Source organism: Dicentrarchus labrax, unplaced genomic scaffold, assembly GCF_905237075.1.
Source record: "Dicentrarchus labrax unplaced genomic scaffold, dlabrax2021, whole genome shotgun sequence".
NCBI lineage: Eukaryota > Metazoa > Chordata > Actinopteri > Moronidae > Dicentrarchus > Dicentrarchus labrax.
In genome coordinates this window covers 22,041,648-22,064,097 of record NW_026136704.1, presented here as the reverse complement: position 1 = coordinate 22,064,097, position 22,450 = coordinate 22,041,648, and the positions used below count along the sequence as shown (strand labels likewise).

At 41.3% G+C, this 22,450-nt stretch overlaps 1 protein-coding gene across 12 annotated transcripts in view; it reads right to left on the bottom strand.

Annotated features, from left to right (window-relative positions):
- Positions 1–20,355, bottom strand: part of LOC127362431 (muscleblind-like protein 1) — a 67,580-nt gene extending 47,225 nt beyond the window's left edge. For 3 of the 12 annotated variants that reach the window (XR_007884462.1, XM_051398112.1, XM_051398114.1), the window contains exon 1: positions 14,586–14,616. Coding sequence is in view for 3 of the 12 variants with exons in the window: in XM_051398112.1 (XP_051254072.1) it covers positions 14,586–14,606 (21 nt within the window). In the remaining 9 variants the exon portion in view is untranslated. Of the gene's footprint in view, positions 1–14,585; positions 14,748–15,143; positions 15,165–18,952; positions 19,092–20,063 lie in introns of those variants that run through there. The other 9 variants (XM_051398119.1, XM_051398123.1, XM_051398115.1 and 6 more) reach the window with 9 other exon arrangements.
- Between the last annotated feature and the right edge of the window lie 2,095 nt (positions 20,356–22,450).

The window sequence follows — 22,450 nt, the reverse complement described above, 5'->3', positions numbered from 1 at the left end:
CTAAGAGTTTACAGTCAGTTGCCAAACACATCCATAAACTATTTTGCTAGAAAATATAGCCACAAAGACAAACAGCAACAATGATGAACGATGTGAAAGAGCTGTAAGTGGTAGGATCTTGCATTAAATGGTTGCTGTTTGGTAGCATTGGATGCCAGAGTTTCCCAGCAGCGCGTGAACACACCAAAATAACACTTTAAAAAGTATAATTAAGTATAAAATGTGATGTGTTTCTCTGACAAAGGATAGACCTCAAGTCCTGTACTTGACTGGAAAAACTTTCAGCCCATTAGTATCAGCCGACTAGTTACTACCTACATGTAGTGGATGAAACAAATTCAGGCATTTTTCTCTCAGGACTTTCTGGAAACTAAAAGAAATCATAAACTGAAACAGAACATGAGTCACGTTGAAAGAGGGTAAGCCATACTAGAAAAGCAATTCACAGCTATTTATCAAAAAATAATCCAAAACGCACTGAACATCCAAGATGATATCTAACAGGGATAAAGCAGCAATTACTTATACTGCCAAAAAAAAAAAGCTGGTGGTTTGAAGAGAAATGGGTGGGCTCAAAAAGACAGAAAAAAGTGAGAGAGGAAGGAAGAAAAAGAATAAAGTAAAAATACTCCCTTGGTCAAACATTGATTGCTTATGTGTCATGCTCTCTTCTCCTATTTGGGCCGGTCACATCCGTGGTGAACTACTTTTTCAGCCCTAAGCTGATATTTTGAGCAGTGTGTGTGAGTGTGCGGACAAGAACGAGAGGCCAGGACAGCCCAATGTATCTGGCAGGAAGAATGTGGTCAGGACAGAGTATACAGAAGAAAGGGCTACCATTACCAGTACATTAAATATGGAGTGGCAAAATTAGTCTTCTGCATCGCCTGTTCTTACTCACTCCCTGACCTCTCCTACAAATTTCTCTCTATTGCACCACTAAATCCCAGTTGCTAGGATGATAGGTCGCGTTTCCTGCATGCAAATAATGCAGGTAGACCTCCATATAAAATACAAATTCCTTCAAGAATGTTAAGCTTGTTTATTTAAAGGAAAATGCTGGTATTTTTCAACCTGGGTCTTACTTTTTTATATTGGTGATTCATGCTAAAGGCTCGCCTAAACAGGAGTTTTACTGGTTTTACCTCTCACTTGCGTCTGATAGAACAGATATGCTGCCATTTTAATAAGGGATCCACCAATCAAATCTGCAGTATCGGTACCGAGGCCAACACAAATGTTATTAGCCAACAGTGCGAACCAGTTTCTTTGCCAGTGCCATTGTGAAATTTGCTATATCCACTGTCAGCTACATTCAACAAGTCGCAGGAGGCTGCAGACTTGTTGCTAACATGCTAATTTTACTTTGCAGCCTAAGGTGTAACTTTTGCTCTTGCTACCTCCATTGTAGACATTCAAGGAAACACAACTCAATTTAAAACAATTTATTTTGGGGGAAAGCCACGTGAACCTCCAAAAGACTCCAAAAAACAGATTTGATATCTAAGTGCGTAAGGACCCACTTTAGGTGAGACTCACCAGCTAACCGTACTGTATTTATGTACTCAATCTATGCACTTCGAAAGCATACAAACCATGAATGCGTTTTAAAAATGGTACCAACTCTATTGCATATTACATATTTCAAGTTAACTCAACACAAACCCCACCAGTATAATACAGCCTGTGTGTAGGGGGATGGAAGGTGAAGCCAAGCAAAAAATGGCTAGACAGCAAACATTAAAAAAATAAAATAAAAAACACACAAACTTGCACACTGAAAGTACCAGTTTTGGGTCAGAAACATAGCTCACTATAGATGTCCTATTGCTGTTTCAGAGGCCACAGTTCGAAGCAGAGGGGAAATGTGAGTTCAGAGAAAAAGCCAGCTGAATACCCAGTAGCACTGAACTATGGCATGCACCAACATAAAAGCGAGTATGCCCTATTTACAATGCCTGCCCAAATGAAAAGGAATCAAATACCTGGAGAATGTACACACATTAGACTAGACTTGCCCTACAGCCCTGATGCAACGCCATGTTAGTTTTCTCAAAGGAGTTTCGTTTTCTGTGCATGTTCTTTCAGCATTTGTGTGACAAAATGAGCAGCCATGAGCTTCAACATCAGATAAAGTAGATCTAATAAATGGGGCTCCACCTATACATATTTTTAACCCTAGTTCCACAATGACATATCTCGTGCTAAAAGCTTGAACTCAATTCTCATCAAACAGCCCATCTGAGTGAGTGAGACTCATTAGACAAGGCTCACGTCAAAATAGAGGATTACAACGAAGGGGTTAAAAACATGAGAAATGACTCTGGCATTGAGGAAATATATAAATAAAGGAGTCATCAATAAGCATCTTAGCATGTGTGAATAATGCATGTGGCCATTTCCCGTAGCCAGAGGCAGGAGATATTATTACACCATCAGATCAACTAGCCAAGGTAATAAATTGGAGAGGAAAGAGAGGTAGCGAAGGCTGGGGATATTACCCCCCAATGCCCCATTGTCCCGAAAAGACACACACACACACACACACACACACACACACACACACACAACCAAAGATACACTTCTTTAAAAGTATATAGAGGAAAATCTCAGCTAATCATGTCTCACTCATGTCTAACTTCAGCTGTTGTGGTCCTCACAAAGCAGAGTATAATGCCGAGAGTGTCACCGGGGTTCATGTATCTCCTCGTTTATAGAAAGCCGCCTGATCCTGTGTTAATCCGTTGGTGCCACTCGTTTGGCCGAACTCTGGATTATTTCATGGCTATGACAGCTCTCCAGGAAAACACCCACCGATTTAGCCTCCAGTGACACCACTGCTGCTGAATTACTGGCAGTTAAGACCCAATTACATAGACAGTTAATGTGCTTTAATATTAGGCTACATGAAAGAAAATGTTCTAGGTGACACAGTTCATTTTGGCGTCTGATTTTGCTTTTGTTTTAGTCTTCGTGTTTTGACATAAATCTATATTAGTATCAGTAAAGTTTTAGTCTAGTTTAGATGCTACTAAATGCAAGGATACTGTTTTAATAATCAGGAGCTACGATGTGTGATTCTGCACATGTGGAGTTCGTTGAAGACTTGTGCATTTGTCCATCTTTCACATAATTATGTAACTTTTATTAATTAACAAAAACTTTAGTACATTTCATATCATTGCATAGTTCTCATTTTTATAGGTTTAAAGATTATAAGGGTCTGAGCAGCGACCACTGCAAAGGCCCCTATTATCATTAGTATTATTTGAATTAATTAATTGTATTTTTGGTGGCCTAAACACGCTGCAAAACACATGAAATGCATCACACATGTCGGAGGGCGTGGCAAAATGGCTCAATAGGGCAATGGGATGTTTCACCAATATGTATGAAAATTAGTAAGCACGTGCATTATGTCCCACAGTTTTGGCTATTTACAGTCATTGTACTACAGAATTAATTCGATTGACTTTGAATTTTTTCAGTGCAATCAAAAGACTTTAACGATGAAAAGTTAGTTAGTTCGTTAGTTGTTTTCAATATGTCACATTGTCCATTCTACACCAAACTTCTTGTTTGATAAGAGTCCCATCCTGAACACATCTACATGCCATTATTCAATCATGGTCATAGCGACCACTACTAGAAACAAGATGTAAGCCTTGTATGGCATTTACAAGCTGGTTTACATTACATTTTCACAGTGTTGTCTTCACATGATGTCCTGGCACATAACATGGCTGCAACACAACCTGATGATGCGAGGTACTCGTTCATTCCTGTTTGCTTTAATTTAATTTCAATCTTGTTTTCATTTCATTCGTTTCATTTCAAATATTTTTTAATTTCTGTTGATGAGCTGTGCATCTTGACAATATTGCTTGTTTAGTGCAAGCCACATGGAATTGCACTTTCTTTTATGGCAAGGCCTCTTGCACAGTTAACACAAGCCACATTCAGCTCTGCATCTGAGAGCAATACAGAGAGAGAAAGAGAAAGAATGAGGAGTGAATAAGGCCAAAGATGGGAGCCATTTATTCACCTTGAATGCCTTCCATAAAATAAAAAAATGCGGGAAGGTGAAGAGAAGCCAGAAAGCAGGTTCCTCCACGTTGGAGTTCCTGTGGCCGACCTTTAGAATACAATAGACAGAGAAATAAAAAGAGCAATGGTCAAAACTTGCTTGAAAGCAACAGGAAACAATTTGCTTAAAAAAAGGTTCCCCAAGAGTATCACAGTGTAAACTCTGATCTGCTGTCTAGTAATCAAAAGGTCCTGTTTGTTTAGGCGGCAAGTTGACAGTTCAGACATTCCTTAAGAGTTACACTTTCAGTGAAGGGCTGATAATCCCATTTTTATGCCTTCTCCCTGTAGATGTTGGGAAATATGGTTGATAACTGCACCCTCTAAAAAGCAAAAGAGAGAAAAAGAGAAAGAAAGACGGAGGGAGGGAGGGAGGGAGGGAAATTCAGTAATGCGAGAGGTTAAAGGGCGCTGACTGCAGCAGCAAAAAGCAGATGCTGGACGCTTCGTATTACACCGCATCACCGGCTGACCAGGATATCATCTATATACGACCTGAGCTGCCCTTTATACTGATAGGAGCATCAAGGAGAAGGGAGGAGGGAGGGAGACAGGCTCTGAGAGACAAATAGAGTAAAGGAGAGCACAGGTGGTGACAGGGGAAGGATTGAGGGAAAGAGGAAGAGTGATGGGAGGCAAACAGAGCAATTAGTACAAGTTGGTGGGTGGTTGGTGTCTGATAGTGAGAGAGAAACAAGGTGAGCACTGGCAGGTATAAAAGAGGAGGAATCAGAGGGTGGGGAAAAGGTAGAATTTTGTTCCATTTCAAAGCACTGCTGGTGCTCCGCTGTGATACCATCTTGACATTTCTCATCTCTCTTCATTTATCTTTCTCTGATCCCCACCTGTTCTCCTTTTCTATTTCTCTTCACTTCTATGCTTCAGAGTTTTCTGTTTTTTCTCTCCCCAAATCTTTCCTCTTCTTAGAAATCTGCTCGCCTTCTGCTAAGTTGCACCCCGAGTATCATTTGACATAAACAACTTTGTCAACGTAGCTCATCTTTTAATAGTAGCTGTCCTCATTTTATTCGCCGACTGTCTCAACCCCCTCTATCGCTCTCCTCCTCGTTCCTTGTTCACACAACACCTTATGCTGCAGTACCACACTAATGTGCTGCAAGGTCATCATCGCCACGACAACTAGAGAAACCATGTTAAAGGCAAGGACAAAGTGGTTAATGGTGTCAGGACCAGCCTGGTATCATAGCAGTATAGACATCGTATGACAGAAGTTTTCAAACGAGCTCCATGACATTTGAACAGTATCGCCCAAGAGACTTTTACACTGAGATCGTGCAATATCAATATTAAACGGTGTCCTTTAAACAAATATGAAGTTTACTATCTATTGTGGGTCTTACCACTTACTCCAAAAATGGTGATACCTTAATTAAACCAAAGTAATACCCTTTCTTACCATAATATCTGAAATAACTAATGTAGTCAAGTACAAAAGTCAAACCAAGGTCTGCACACTGATAAGACTTGACAGCACTGAACAATGAAACCTTCAAAGACGAGAAAATTTATAAAAATAAAAATTTCTCTCAATGTCCTGTAACAGAGCATGGCCCTATTATTTTGCTGGCCACTACATATTCTCCTTGACCCATATTTTCCTACTTCACACTCAGGGATGTTGCAAGGTACAGGTAGGCCCAGCGTCTCTAACGCATTAAAATTCCAAAAGGATGCACTAACTATCAATGCAGCCAAGGGCAAATGCGACATTGCTTGTCATCAACCAGTCATATGGTAACTTAGGGGGCAATTTAGCTTTCTGTGCTCCAGTCATAATTTAGTTTTAATTAAAACTCAACTCCTGACATTTAATCCTGGTGTTCTGTACCACTGTTTTGAAAAAAGAAGTGATGAAAGGAAGGAAGGAATTATCAGTAGTAACAGGCAAACCAGATTTAATAGTTACATATTTTCTTTTTAAATAAATGTTGTCTGGTGGATCTAATTTATGCCGATGTGAAGAGTGGTTCATATGGCGTTGAAAAGTAACTGGTAAATATTTTCTGTGAGTCTACATTAGCATGTAAGCAAAGACCCTTTAAAGTGTTACATTTCAGAATGGTATTTGGTGTGGTGGTTGGTGGTACAATGGAAAAAAAAACTTTTAACAGGGTGAGATGCAATGGAATCCGTTTTTGGTTAACTAATTATGTTAGAAGTTAATTGGTACAATTCTTCCAACATTTAGACTGGACCTTTTCACTTTAACTTTAATTTAAATAGAAGTGGAACAAACTCAGACTGCTCTGAGCCAAAGAGGGGAAGGATGGCTTTGAAATAATGAATATACATGACTTTGAATATGAATATAACCATATAAACTCAAAGAAGAGTTCAATGCTACAATTTGTCAAAAAACACACATTTTGTTAAGGGCCCACTCAATTTCCCTGGGACCCACTGAAATGACCACATGTGGTCTTGGGGACTCATTACATTGGAAACGTATCAACATCACTATACACTTGAGCCATATTCATTTTGCAGTGTTCATTTTGTCAACAAAAACTATGACAAAAGATATTAACTGACACCCAGACTAAATCAAAACTAGTCTGATTTTTCAGACTAAAAATCAGACTAGTTTTCCATACTAAATCAAAACTATGACAAAATGTATTACAATTTCAATAAACCCAAACCAAAGGACAATTTTATAGACAGACAGATGGAAAAATGCATAAGTGAACTATTGTTTAAATGCAATCTCATTCCATAACTTACAGTATCACACATTGTTAGCTCCTGTTTGGTAAAACGTATCCTGCACTGCCCAGAGCTATCTCAGAAGCTGTATTAGCTGTGTGACCTGTTGCACTTATAATCTTGCCTTTAAATAATGTTATGACTGTGCTGACTGAGCTTACGTCACCACTTCTTGGAAGGAAAAAATCAACAGATTTATGGGCTAAATTAATCACCCCTCAAAATTAGACAGGAAGACAGCAACAAGACAGGCAAGAACAATAGGAAGGCCAGAATGCTGACAATTATGAAAAGATTCAAGGGCTATGGATGTGACTGTAACGTTAACAATACTTTCAGGCTGCTATCTTTTGTGTTTATAGGCTAGCAGTAGGAGTGAGAGCAGGATTAATATAGAGATGACCAAAATAAAATGGAAATACCAGAGTCATGAACAGAAATGTCACAGTAGGCAAGAAATTGTCTGGCAGAAATCACGATTCTCAGTTTACCGCAGCTTGTTCTGGCCCAGAAACCCTCAGTCCCACAGTATTATATAAATCTTACCTTTATCTTTCTTAAAATGACATGGTGCTGAAATTGTGCTATTGAGTAGGCTTCAATTGTATATGTCACTTTCGTCTAGCTCGAAATATGGGCAGACACTGAGTTGTAGAAACTATGGGAGCAGTGACTAACTAGCAGAGGGGGGCGGGATTTTCATTCTCTACAAACACAGCAGATGACAGTATTTGCTGCTCATATGAAAACGCAGCGTTAGCTGACGGTGTAGTCGATTGCTTTGTTGGTGCACATTGTTTTTTCCTGTTTATTTTTGAGCCAGTGTGACCAACAGAAAGCTTCTGACCATCAGCTGGCTGATCACTTGACACAGGCCAGAAGTTCAGCAGGACCCTGAGGCATTTGTGTTAAATTAACCTGATGACACAATTTGCCAAGAGGAATACTAAACAGCCGACTATTGAGTGCTTTATTCCACATAGCACTGGATTTGGTTATGACCACTGGTGTAGTCCAGGGTATACGCGGGTATACGGCGTATACCCACTTATTTTTCAGTCAGCATTGCCCCAACTGCCCATTTTTTCACTAGAATGATGAAGCCATGACCCACGCTACTCTGCCTCTAATTGGGTAGTACTCGCTGCCTTTACTGATTAGATTGGTTAACTTTAGGCATGAAGACGAATGAGCCAATCGGAGGCAGAGAAGGGCGGGTCATGCCAAGTTAAATATTGCTAAAGACAAATTCACTTTTACAAGTTTACTTTAAATGATTTGCCTTTAGGATTTGTAATGAACCGGTAAGACGAAGCGAGCTATCCAAACAAAAATTTAATTTGACAATTTCCAACGTCCTCGCGAATCAACATCAGCCAGCAGCTCAGCTAATGTTAGTGATGCCACACGAGTACAGTTAAGACCAATGTCGGAGCCCGCTCTGCCCCCCACCCCCGTCGGAGAGGATGCTGTCAGTGAAGGAGATGCTGCGTCTTCGCCCACAGCCAAAGATGCCGGCACCTGAAGAATTTTATTTAAATAAATGTTCAAAAAAACTGAAAACACCATATTTGCCTCATCTATATTTTACATTCATGCAGGCTGCCTGTGTGACCAGTTATACCTATATATCTAATATAAATATAATATATAATATAATATCTATACCTACAAACTGCTCCTGATCAAGTCATGTTCATTTTATAATAGTGGCACACTCTGGCCCACGCTATCTGTTGCAAATCAGCTGTTCAAAGACAGTTTACAAAAGAAACTACTGACTTGCCAAGTGAGAGAATAGGTGTCATTCCAGGAATAAGGAATAGTTCACTCAAAATGCATAGTTGTCTCTCACTAGTCTGTGGGCCAGTATTGGTTTAGTAATTTCATAATCCTTCCTCCCTGAGATCAAGCAGCAGAAATTATGTGACAATGAGCAAATACTACTGACTGATTTTTGGGTAAACTAAATAGAGTAGTCTTACATGTCACTGTTTCTAAAGCAGGGCGTTTTTCTGGGCTGCGTTAAAAAAGGGCACAAATTTAGAGTATACCCACTTCTCCAGGGACCACTACACCACTGGTTATGACTAACAATAGTAATTATTTGTTATTTGCTGTGTTATTGCTGTATGTTAAAGCTACTGCAAGGAGTCTTTACTTTACTGGTTATAAAAACCGTCTCAATTTAACACCAACGCCTCTATATGACCTATTTAAGCACACCAGACCATCAGCAAGAAGATTTCTTATTTCTTTATAGTTACTCTTAATGCCATCGGGTCGGATTCCTCTTGAAATCAATTAAACCCAGCAGTGGAAACACTACCACTTTTTACCACAGGGGCCGCCAGAGCCAACAGAAAATAAAAAATCTTGTTGCTGCTTTAAGCTAGTGTAACCTGCTAATAGCAACTGTTTAATTAAAATGGAGCGAAGCCTGCAAGCTAGTTCAGGCAATAAACTCGAGGTGCACTGCTATACACACATGACAGGCCTCACTCTCAATAATCACCATCAAGCACATCCTTTCAATCTGGTGGTCTTTTTAAGCTGCAACATTTCCCAGCTCTCCCTCTGCTCTGCCAATGCCGCTGCTGCCCTGCATCAGTATTACTGCATGCTGCTCTGTAAAGCCCCAGTAGCCCCCTTCAGGCTCCGGCTAGGGGGTTTAAGGTATTTGCTCATCACTCCCAAATATCTCTATGTAAACATATCTGCGAGGAGTGATGAGGTCGGATCCTAGACCCCAAAATCTAACTATGTTATACTGCTGTAATAAACATTTGTTGTGAGTTGTCTGACTGAACTATAATAATGTTTGTTGATGGACCCTTTCAAGTGGTCTCAAAAGATATCATTATTTGGTTGGAATGTATTACAGCAATAGCATTCAATATTACTTTTTATAATACTTTAGTTAAACCCAACTCCAACATAAATGGTGAGTTAACGAGTTAAAATATTAGCCTCAGAGAAGCATGGTTCATGTGTTACCTTGGGGTATATAGCTAGCTGGCGTCATAGCAGGGTGATCCTTTTTTAAAATAAAAGTAATATTTAAGATTTACATAATATCCTCATTAATGATGGAGGCATGGCTCATTAAGAAAACATTAAGTCACATGACAGTGAATAATGGATTGTAGATAAGTTTCCCCTTTTACTTTAGCCAAAGATATTATATTTGGTCTCCATAAATCTACTAGTGTCTACTTAATCACCGCAAAAATGTTTATTCTTCTTCCTTAAACTGCTCGAGGAACACTGAGTGACGGACATCTCGGTGACATTAATGAGCTGAATTACCTTGCCGTGGGGATAACGGTGCTCACACATGAACCCTGTCAAACAAACGCTCAGTCCCACCCATGCAAGCTCGAGATTTGATCTTCAGCTGAGTGCTGGTCATTCTGAAATGATACTCCATTACGATGATGTTTCCACAGATTGTACCATCAGGGTAATCTTAGACTTCATTCCATTCCCCAGCTTGTGACACACACCAAAACACACGCATTAGTATTGACCAGAAACCATGAGACAGCAGATCTGCATCATCTACGGAGGATACGCATCCACACAGATGAATGGAAGGTCAGTCAGTGCATTTATATTCAGGACACAACCATACGAGTAATATGTATGCATATGCACAACATAAACTATCTCTCTTGTGCGTGCTCTCTATCACACACACACACACACACACACAGTAACACACACAATCTATGACTCCCTCCTTCAGCTGTAAGACAAACAGAAGGGAGGGGAGATGGCGAGGGCAGTCAAGTGGCACGTGTGCAAGCTGTCGTCTGCACTGTGATATCAGCGCAAGTGTTTAAACAGCCTGACGTGCACAAAGAGACAGGCGGTGAGGCAGTTATAGTAGACACGCACATGATTCGGGATATAAGATAGATACATGTAATCATATGTGTGTGTTAGGGATTGGGCAGTTACAGGTATTCTGCATATATGCATACATTTTTCATACATTTTTCATCTATACAGCTGCCTTTTACACTTAAATCTTCACTGCAGTGTGGCTACCTGGCTGTGGTAGTGCCAGTGTGGTGTAATGCAGCGGTAGCAAAGGTGTCATTGAGTTCATGGACATAAAACCAACCCACTGCCAGACCAGTCTACTCCTCTCAGGAATAGCAATGGAGGAGGTGTGTTTGTATGAGTATATGTGTGCGTGTGGGTGGGAGGGTAGCTCGAGAATGATTGGAAAATGGCAAGAATTAGAGGGAAAGTCACAGAGACAGAAAGACAAATAGACAGACAGACAGGGTAAGAAACAGACAGTGAGCGATAGAAAGGAGATATAGATGTAATAGGCGGAAGGGAGGCAGACAGATGCCAGTGAAAAAGTAGCCGGCCCACTTTGAAAAAGCCCTCCCTTGTGTGAATTTACCACCTCCGCATGTGGCATTTCAAGCACCGGGGGCCTTTATCAGACATGAAAAAAAGGCAAACACACACACATATGCACAGTCTTTCATTTTTTCTTTTACTTTCACTGTGTCTCTCACATGCCAACCTGGGCATGTAGATGGATAGGCAGGTAGACAGAGGGGAGGTACAGGTGGCATGGCCCGAGAAAGAGAGAGTGGAGACATTCAGCGTATAATGAGATGGGAGCAGAGTGAGAGAGGGGATTCAGACAGAGAGAGATACAATAAGTACAGCAAGATAAGAATAATTTATGACAGTAGAAAATCCTTGACAGAAGACGGTTCAGTAACGGCAAGATGATCACTGATTAGGCGCTGAATGGCTGAAAAGCTTAATAGCAGAATTGTTGTAAAGATTATTAAGCTCAATAGATGAAGATGATTAACGCTAATGATTTGGCCTTCTGTAAATTTTTCTCATTCTGCAGTCTGGTATTTTTGATCAAATCAGGAAATACCAAAGGAGTGGATGCTCCCCAAAAGAAAGTATCTGCAATCAGTTTTCCAAAATCGCAACCACACACACGAAGTTGCCGAATCTCTGACTTGTCATTTGGGCAAACGGGATAATCTGTACTCTTCGGCTGTCTATGACCAGTGATTCAGTTTGACACCTTAATCTGTGGAAATCACAGAGGGCTCCTCGATGGAGCCAACTGTATTTACTATAGATTACATCTTCCACTAGTGTGCATTAGTCCTGTGACAGCTTTGCCGACTGCAGGGAAAACAGCAATCATACACCATTGACTGACTCACTGTGATTTTGCCACTTGCCAAATGGCCTTGCAGGACTCCCCTCAACCATTTGCCTGAGTGACTGAGTGTCTATCTGCCAGTTAGATGCCCTGTGTTGAATTTCTGAGGCTTGGGACTCAAAGTCATCTCCACTCACATTCCCCCGCTGTCACCTTGATCAGAGCATCCGCCCTATTTTCTTTTATCTTGATAATTGAATAATGTAAATTAGGGTATCAGGGTGCTCATGTCATTATGCACACACACATTTACCCTCGCACGCACAATCACACTCCTCATCTGCATTCGACGGACTGCCCTGTGCCTGCTGAGGACAGCAGGGAGATGACATCACTTCCAAAGGACAGATTAGTTGAGGGATGAAACGAGAAGGTGGGGGGAGGAAAATAAAAGGGGATGAATTCATAGAAACTCTTTTCTTTTTTTAAAAAAAATCAACTCAGGCAAATGCAGGTAACCATGCATCCTCTCCCTCTCGCTCTTTATGCGTTTTTCTTTCTTCTCTAGCACACAGTTGTTTAGTCAGAGTCGTGTGTGCTGTGAAATTCAGTATGTATCTGAGTGCCTCAGTGCTCTCGCTGTTCTATACTCTAATGACCTTGTAGATCTGCCTGCTCTGATCTGCAGAGAAGCTTTTTTAACCCACTGAGAGTCAGACGCCGAAAGAGAAACACACAAACGTGAGCCATAAAAAATCTGAAAGACAGAGAATAAGACAGACAGCTGCAGAGAGAGCAAGAGAGAGAGAGAGAGAGAGAGATACAGAGAGGGGTGAGGCAGGTGTTGAGATTAGAGGGTGAGAAGAGGGCGTGTACTCGATACAACAGGGAAAATATAGCTCGACACAGTGTCTATTGCAGCATCAGTTTGGTAAATTATAAGATCACGTATAAGTGTTCAAACTACTCGACAAAATAAATTGGTAGATTAAGAAAACCTTAGATAATCAGCATTTAGCCAACATGACATCCGGGATTTAGGTTCTTATTTTGATTTCACTACTTTCAGTTTTTGGAGCCACTCTGATTTGCCATGATGAGTGGTGCTGCAATGAGGTTTGCAAACAACTCAAAACTTGCTGCTTCAAAATAAAAGTAATAAAAGTACAGAAAGTGTAGCCTTAGGCATTAAGGTTAGCAACTGTGCTAACCCGTGTATTTTAAAACAATCACACAACATAGACATTTTTATTTTAAACACTGCAAATGAGAATTGAGAAGCTAAAGCGTATTAGATAGGACTTCAGGCAGCCGGCTCTCATAACAGTTTGGCTGAACTTCCAACATGTCATCAAAGTAAGTGACACATTTTACCATGACTTCCTGCATGCAGTATGAAAAATTGGCATCATAAGCTCTGATCACAGTTGTTCACAGTGCAGCACAGTCCGGTTGTCCCAACTATATAGAAAAGTGGCAAATGAGTTGTACATGTTGTGAAGATTAATTGAAAAGTGACCCCAAAGCTAATGCTTTTCAGACACTTTTAACCTATTTCAGTAATTAAGCTTTTAATGCAGAAAAAAACCTGTGTAAGTGATCTAAAATCCTGCATATACTCAAATTCAAAACACAGTTGTCTGTATCCTGATCCAATACAAATAGCTAAAATTTTGAATTTTTGTGGGGAAACACTGAAAGAAATACAGCAACATCAATATACACATCTTTATTAACTCATGTATTTACTTTCTTAATGGACAGTCAAACTTTACCAAGAGTATTAAGCCATTATATACAAATCATGTTGAATTTTTGGGGCTTTTTCAACAACATGCAAATTTCAGTGATGTTTGGGTCTGCACATGTGTGTGTTAATGCGTCAGACTGGTACAGACGGCCTGGGCAACGCAGGAGTTTAATCGTTTCCTGAGGGCAGCTGTAGTGTAAACACCAGTAGTCCAGTCATTATACAGGAGGAGTGTTGGGCTGTTCATATGTGTAAGTGTGTTCCTTAGTGAGTCGGTGTATGTGTGTGTGTGTGTGTTTTCATTCATTCATCCAGTGAATATTTAGCTTTAGTGTTAACTGTAGGAGTCACACAACAGGGATTTCAGTGTAGTTCAAGAGAGAAAGAGAGAGGCAGAGTGTAGTCTGCCAGAAACGGGAATGTGTGTCAGTGTGTGTGTGTGTGTGTGTGTGTGTGTGTGTGTGTTTGTGCATGAGTGTGTATGTGTGCTAACTACTCTGCGGAACATTAAACACTAACGTTACCCATTCTTTTGTCAGCTCAGCTCTTTTCCACATTAAAACTGTCCCGCCTCAAACTACCACACATTAGCAGTGAAGCACGATGGCCATCTGCATATGTACACACACGTGCGCAAACACACATACTCGCAAACAGACAAATAACTCAAACTCAAACTCACATGAACACATCACACTCAACATCCAGATGGTCAATAAAAAAAGAAAAATCCAAAAACGGAAAATGGCAGAACAAAGCAGAAAAATGTAAGCAGGGACAAGTTAGTCTTGTGTCTAAACACACACAAATGAACACACACACACACACACACACACAGACACACAGTAAACAGCAAAGACTTACTGTATCTCTGCAAGGACTCATCTGACTGCTGCTGAGGGGAGAATGGAAAGTGAAAACCTCATGCTTGCTTCGCGGCACTCCTCTCTTTCACTCCCTCTTGTCACTGCCGACCCCCCCCCTCCCTCCTTTTTCCTTCGCTTTTCTCCCTCCCTTGCCTCTTTTCCTTCCTCCTCCTCTTCCTCCTTCCCTCCCTGTCCTTCACTCTTGCTCCTCACTCCCTCCTTCCCTCTTGGCAGAGCCCTACTGTATTCAGATACACCAGTCTCCATATAAGGCAGCACAGCTAAACATGTCACACATAATTTATCCACAGCAGGCTGCAAGTTCACCTTTCACAGCTCACACTTGGATCGTATGCAAAAGAGGGAGGAGAGGCGAGGAGGGGAGGGGAGAGCACGCAGAGGAACTTAACTCAGACAAACTTCCACTGTCAACAGCCACGTTCCCACAATTTCACACTGCGTGAGTAGGTGTGTGCGTCTGCATGCATGTGTGTATGTTAACAAATGCTAACAATCAGACCGTGAAAATGCTACCGGAGACCAAAATGCAATTCACCTGCACTGTTCCAACACCTCCCTCTCCCTCTTCTCCTTCCTCGCAGTCTCTCCACCATCTGTATCTGCAGGCAGTAAATCTCATACAGATGCTGTTGTGTGTTTCCTGTCCACCTGCACCTCTCTCTACCTCCCTCTGCTTTCCTCGCCTGTGCTACTGCCTTTATAAAAACATGATTGGAAGAAACAGAGAGAGAAAATAAACTGCAGAAAAAAAATCTAATAATTTAAAAAAAAAGGGTTAAACAGAGACAGAGAAGGAGAGGAGTTAAATCATTTTGTTATGTGATTGAAACAGTGTGATGCAGCGAGCTAGAGTGCGAGATAAAAAATAATATGTCAACAAATAAGACGCCATCCAGACTGCTGTCTAGTTGCGGCTGTGAGAATCAGCGCGATTCCCTCTGATGATGTGTCAGGTTTTGCACAATCGATGGCTTTAAAAATACATGCCTGCTGACCTCTCTGCTGCCTGCTCTGCTCCCCCTGGTTGAGTTTTTTCCAACTTACAGCCTTTACATTGCACTTGAAAAAACAGAAATACGGCATGTGGATAGCAGTTGTGGTGAAGACAAGGAAAAAGGGGGAAAAAAACAGAATAGAGAGACAGAGAGATTGGGAATAATAATAGCTGCACTTGAGTAGCAGTGCTAGCTGGTAGCTTTCTCCTCCCTCCTCCACAGCTTCAGTCCACTCACAGGACAGCAAGAGTCACAGCTCTGTTGCCATGGTGTCTAACTCCATCAAACACTACGTCAGGTGCATGTGTGTCTATGTGAGCATGTGTGAGTGCGTGGTGTTGTGTGTTTGCGGAGGTGTGTGTGTATGTGTCAGGTGGGTGTTACCAAGTGACTCAGAGCCACATCACTGACTTGTGGCTGCAATATATCAGGGTGTTTGGAATTTATCACTGTATTGGCTTGTGTGTACATGTGTGTGTGTGTGTGTGTGTGTGTGTGTGTGTGTGTGTGTGTGTGTGTGTGTGTGTGTGTGTGTATGTGTGTAAGAGTGTAAGGGAAAGGTGTTGATTGAACAGCAGCCTGCAGCCTGCCCTCAAAAGCACCTATGATGGATCTGTGCTGCTCTAAGTGTTAATGTTTAGCTCCAGCTTCTATAAATATTTATCAATTTGTTCATAGAGCCACAGCAACGCACTACAGACGCTGGTTATATGGAATTTCGATTTTAGAGCTGGCAAGTCACTGACTTGTGCCCAAAAAAGGCCCTGCAGTTGTCTTCCAGGATTGGGAAGGATGAATTGGGAACAGAATGCATTGTCTCTAAGTGTGTACATGTTGTCTTGTGATTGTCTAGAATACATGTTGACTCTGAAACTAAAGGAAATTATCGCACTTTTCTCTGGAAAAAGCCTCACTCAGAGCACAGATGTGTTTAGTGTTTTGCTCAATGACACTTCAGTATGCTACACGACATCTTCTACCCCTGGGAAAAGTAGCAGTAGAAGATCCTTCACTTGCATAAAAGTAGCAATAACACAATGTAAAAAAAATACTCAATTTCAAGAAAATCTTGCATTCAAATTTTGCTAACAGTTGCTAATTTACACATCCAGCAGCTACAGAGCAAAATCGCTGTTCATTTGGAGTCATGTTTCTGATGACCTGGCCAATGTCAGTTCAATATTCATTCTCCTTTTACCTCGAGTTTGGTCTCCACCAACTCCTGGGTAAACCATCAAGCTCCTTAGCTGCTAAATGCTCCACTATGTTCCCCAGTTAGTTGCTAACTTCGCCCTTGCTCATGGATGGGTACAGTCAATTTTCAGAGCTTTTAGAGCTTTGACACTGATGACAGCGGCGAGAGTGAACCAAAGCAGTAAAGAAAACCAACACAATGAGCTAAAAGTTGCTGAAGCGCTACATGGAACTAAAGAGAACTGCATAATCAGGTGATCATTTTGTGGGTCCTTTACCACGAGTGACATGTTTTACATTACACGTTGGCATCTGACCCATTGTTAATATAGAAATATTGATTAGTAAGTAAAAAGCTGTAAAAAGTTAAATGTACTTAGTATCAAAGATATCACAAGTAAAAGTACTCACTATGGAGGCTATGTCAGTGTTATAGTATATTATTTTATTCTGTATTACTGGAGTATTGTTTGTGCATTAATGTGTAAGCATCATTTTAATGTTGTAGCTATTACAATGCGTTGTATTTTAAATGCTCATTGTATGAATCTGCAATGTTCTACTAGTTCCCCATGAGACATAAGGAAGTAGACGTGCAAAGTGGTATAAAATGGAAATACTCAAGTAAATAACAAGTACTTTAGAATCATATCTGAGTACAGTACTTGAGCATATGTACTTTCCACCAGTAGATTTCTAGTCTAAAGGGAAAGACATGAAGACATAAGGAAGAGTGATAATTGCTGCATTTGCAGATAATTTAATGCATACTATGGTTCCTGCTCACTGCTCTGCTGATGTCTATGTACGAAGGAGAGAACAAAAAGGACTTTTGAGGCTTTCCACACAACCCAGCGTCCGTCACATCCTCACTCATTCTGATCATCAAAATGAGGCCACGGATCCATGAACATGTGTCCTTTGTGTTCCAGACCATTAAAGACAGGAGTGAGGGGGGAAAAATGAGAAAAAGAACAAAGACAGGAGGAGTCAGACAAGGAGATTTGGATCCATATATCATCTTTGATCCATGCTGCTAAGCAAAGTCAGAGTTGGACCAAGAGCAAAAGAATATCTGCTGGAGAACCTCTTACCGAATGGAAAATCCAGCAGGGTGACCCGGAGTGAGAGGTTTTCAGCATTCATAACAGACCTCTGCTCTATTGTTGAGTATCTAAGGTCAAATCATTAAACAGATGATCTTCAAACAGCAGTAGCTATTTCAGTCTGTTAAAACTGCATGACCTTGCAGAGTCTCTGTGTCTTTCTTCTTATAGTCTGAACAGCCCTGTGTTCTGGTACCAACATAATCTTGAGCCCCAAGATGTGACCTCAGTGGAAAATGTTTGAATCTGTCAACACAGAACTCTATAACAGACCAGTGGTTGGGTATATGAATGACCATTGTTCAAAAACCTCCCAAACACTGACACTCACCACTGAAATAGCTGTGGTAGGACCACTGTTATTCTTAAACTTATAACTAAAGACAGACATACATCTTTCTGCTTTTCTTTTCCTTGCATACAGTATCTCTCTGCTTCATCCTGAGCTCACTATAACACACTCTTTCAGGAACACCTTGTATACCCAGAGGGCTACAGTATATAGACACATACATGTATACTTTTATCAGGCAGCTTTGAGTCTCCCAAACACCACCGCTGAATTATTACAGAGCGGAGGCAGAGATATAGATGCTACTGTCACATAGGTGTCTGGTGGATAATTCTATCAGGCGACAACACAGATAGTGAAGGAGGACTCTTAATGAAAGGAACCATAATGAAAAAGAGGAGCCTCTCCATTTTGAGTTTTGACAGGTGGATTTCTGCAGGGGAAGTGCAGATAGATGCAGTGCTCTGTCAGAGCTAAATGGAGACAAACTGAATATTCAAACGATTTTTTTTTGTCTGATCTGCATTATGGCTTTTTTGCATTTTATTTCCCAAGCTGCAAAAGCTCTTTGCATAGTCCGTTACAGTGTTCTGCATAAACAGCTTCCCACATCCACATAATACACACTGTCAAAAGGTGCAAGATACACAAATAACAAAGCTCCTTTGAGACTTTTGTGCGATAAAGGGTAATATAAATACAATTACCTTGAGCCATGTTTTATTTAAAAGCTGATATTTGAGATAATACAACTTACGTTTTCCTGTTTTCTGCAGGGATCTCTGACATTTAAATGATGTCCTTTTGGAATAAATAAATTTTAATTCAGAAAATAGTTTTATTTAAACCTATTTCTCACTCAAAGCACTTATTTTGACCTTCTGTTGTGTCTCTGTATGACAGTGTTGAAACATAATTTCCCGATGGGGTCCCAGGGTGGAGGACTGAAATTTCCCATTGGGTAATAAAGTTTAAGAGTCCCTGCCCTAAGCTGCTGCAATCATGCTTTCCAGCCTGTGTATCTGGCGCAACAGATATGGTCACAAGCCTCAGTGGCTGTTAAACCACAAAATGACCCGTAATGGAGAAGCCACACTTTTACCCGCCAATCAGCTTGCACTAATCTTACTGGGGATAACATACAAACACAGACAGGCTTAGTTTATGTATGTATTTGTAGTATCATGGAACCAACTACTATATATTTAATTTAAATTACAAAGAGGTATGGAAACATAATCCAAAAATGCCTCATGAGTGATCATCATCATGAAAGTGTAACTTACAGCATAATGCATCATTGGGTCATGTTGTTGAATGAAGATGATCAGACAAAAAACATGCAACATTAACTGGATGCTTCATAATTAAATCTTTAAAACCAAACTTTCTACATTACTGTTGACGATTGAACAATTCTATTACATAAACAGGCTGGACTGTACCCAAAGCGGATGAAAAGTAAACAGTCCTCAGAATGACAAAGTGAATACTGTATTCAAATCAGCTACAGTTCAACAGTATCTGAAAGCTAGAAGGAAGAAAAAACGTGCAAAAAGCAAAGCCAGTGACAGACAAAAACTCACAGATATTCCACATGCATATCAGCTATTTCAAATCTCTTTATGATAAATCGTCCTTTGAAAAATCCCAAACTCAGTTATTTGCAACTAAGAAAAAAATACAGTAGCAGCAAATAGCAACAGGCAGAGAAGTTGTCGGAATCATAACATGTCTAATATTAATGACACCCTGTCGTCTCTAGAGCAACTCTCCCCTCTCCTCCTCTAATGAGGCAGCGATGGACAGATAAACATCATCTTGTAAACCCAGTAGCCGTCTGCACGGTCGGAGGAAAGCTGTCTTACCTGCCTGGCTGTCTGTGTGTTTCTCTTGCACTCGGTCTGGGTGTATGAGTGTGTGTGCTTACACACGGTCCCTCCGAACAGGAACTGATGAATCTGCACGACTTCAGCCCTGCAGCGTGCAGTGCATTATGGGGTTTCAGTCTCTCTCTCTTTCCCTCTCTATCTCTCTCTCTCTCTCTGTCTCTCTCTCTGCTCTCTTCCTCTCTCTGTTGGCACAGTGTTAGAGGGGGATGTCCTCGCCTCCTGTCTGGAGAGAGGAGGGTGAACTCACACGCGCTGTGTCCACACACACACACACACACACACACACACACACAATGCAGAACAAGTCTCATGATCACAACCACCGCGGCTCTGGTTGCTGTGGCAACAGCATCCCCCCCTCCCTCCTTCGCCTCCCTCCCTCTCTTTCTCACTCCTTTAGCTCTTCAGGCTCTCTATCAGTGTATTCTGTTTAAATAGTAAAATAGAGTGGAACAAAAGAAATGTTTCACAAACTGCACTCATTCTACTTGCCTCTACTTCCTTTATTTAATGTTTACTTTGAGCCTGAGCTGACCAGCTAACACACAAATGAGGACAGACTCTTGTGGTCATGTGATCACTAACTGTTGCTTCTGCCTTCTGAGATAAAGACAGGGTGGTGTGTAGTAAGAGGGACTAGAGACAGACACAGATACTGAGTGTTTGTGTGTATACACATGCATCAGTGCATGTCTCTGAGTGTGTGTTTATGTGTGTGTGTGTGTGTGTGTGTGTGTGTGTGTGTGTGTGTGTGTGTGTGTGTGTGTGTGTTGTGTGTGTGTGTGTGTGTGTGTGTGTGTGAGTTGAGGTGGTGGTTCCTGGAAGCAGGCTATAGTTCCTGTTTGTGGTTTCTTTCCTTTCTCCATTGCTACTGCCAGTACACTGAGGCCTGCAGCCCTTTGATAACACACATTTCAGTCACATTACCAACAAGGGAAGTACAGCTGGACTGACCAATGAAATGAATGGGCAGTGTGCATGCAGGAAGATAGGCACACAGAAAGACTGACCATCGCCCACTGGGTAATTATTTCAATTTTCATCATTACTCACCTTCCTGGAGGTTGGTTTTAACTGTCATTTAGTGGGCTGATTCCGAATGATAATTGTTTTAAACTCAGTGGTTTATCAAGAAAGGGAGGGCTGATAGACAGAAAAACAAGTTTAGAGATAGAGGGATACATACTGTAAAGGAGAGAGAATGAGGGTGAGGAAGAGAAGGAGACGAGACCTCCTCTCCACCGTCTCCCATGGCGACAGAGTGGGCGGAAGGCCGTGGCTGTCCTTCAGGCCTTGTAAATCAACAGTTCACAGCTGAGTCCTGCAGCGCAACCATTGCACTGGTAACCCCTTACGCTCAATCTTTCATCTAGCCATCCCGTTTTATTTCCTCTCGCAGCTGTCATCGCTCTCTTTTTCCCTCTGTCCCTCAGTCTAGCACCTCGCCATTCTGCCCCATCTGACCTTACAAGAATCCTCTCTGTCACCAAAACATGTATATTGCATTTTTATCTTCAGATCAAAATGAGCAACACCACCATGCCGCTGGAACCGGAGTAGTCAGACCAGTTAAGAGAAAAACTACATCTCCCATAGTTCTGCTCTCTGTCTTTCTAGTAGCCATGGGAACAGGTAGGAACTGAGATTCACTGAGCATTGATATGTTGAAATTCTTGCGAGGATGATTTAATCAACGAGCTTGGCAGAGGAAGGGAAGCGGAGTAAGGTATAGACAAAGTGGGAGGCAACAGATGGTAGCCAGTGTGAACGTGTGAGGATATGTGTGCTTGTTTGTCCAATTCATACTTGGACATGCGCTACTTTATTCTTTAGGTCTGCAAAGAATGTACCACTGTGTCTGGAAGAAGCATATATCTGAATAAGCCAGCATTATCACTGAACACTCATGTGCTTCGTAATAAAGGGTCCTTGAGTTTGAGGGACACTGAATAACCTGCTCAGATTTGAAAGCCAGAGTGATTAGTCTGCTCTTTGGGACTAATGGCAACAGCAGGTGTCCACAGGCTCCGTGTGCCACATCCATTCATTAGAGACATTAACACTAACCACACACGTGCACGCACGCGCACAAACACACAGCTCACTGCTCATTGGAACTATTCATTAACAACATCGCAGCTCCCCTTAAGCGCAATGACCATTGATTAGGTTTATGCATAATGATGGTGGTGGAACTGCTGGTGTAATTATTACTACCCTCAGACTTTTGTTCACCTGGGTTTTGATTTTTGTATAGCACCCCTGTACAGTAAGCACCGCGCTTCTTTTTGATACTGTATGATAGTCCTGCATACAGTATGACTGTGTGTATGCTGCATTACAGGAATGCAAGTCTTGAGCGA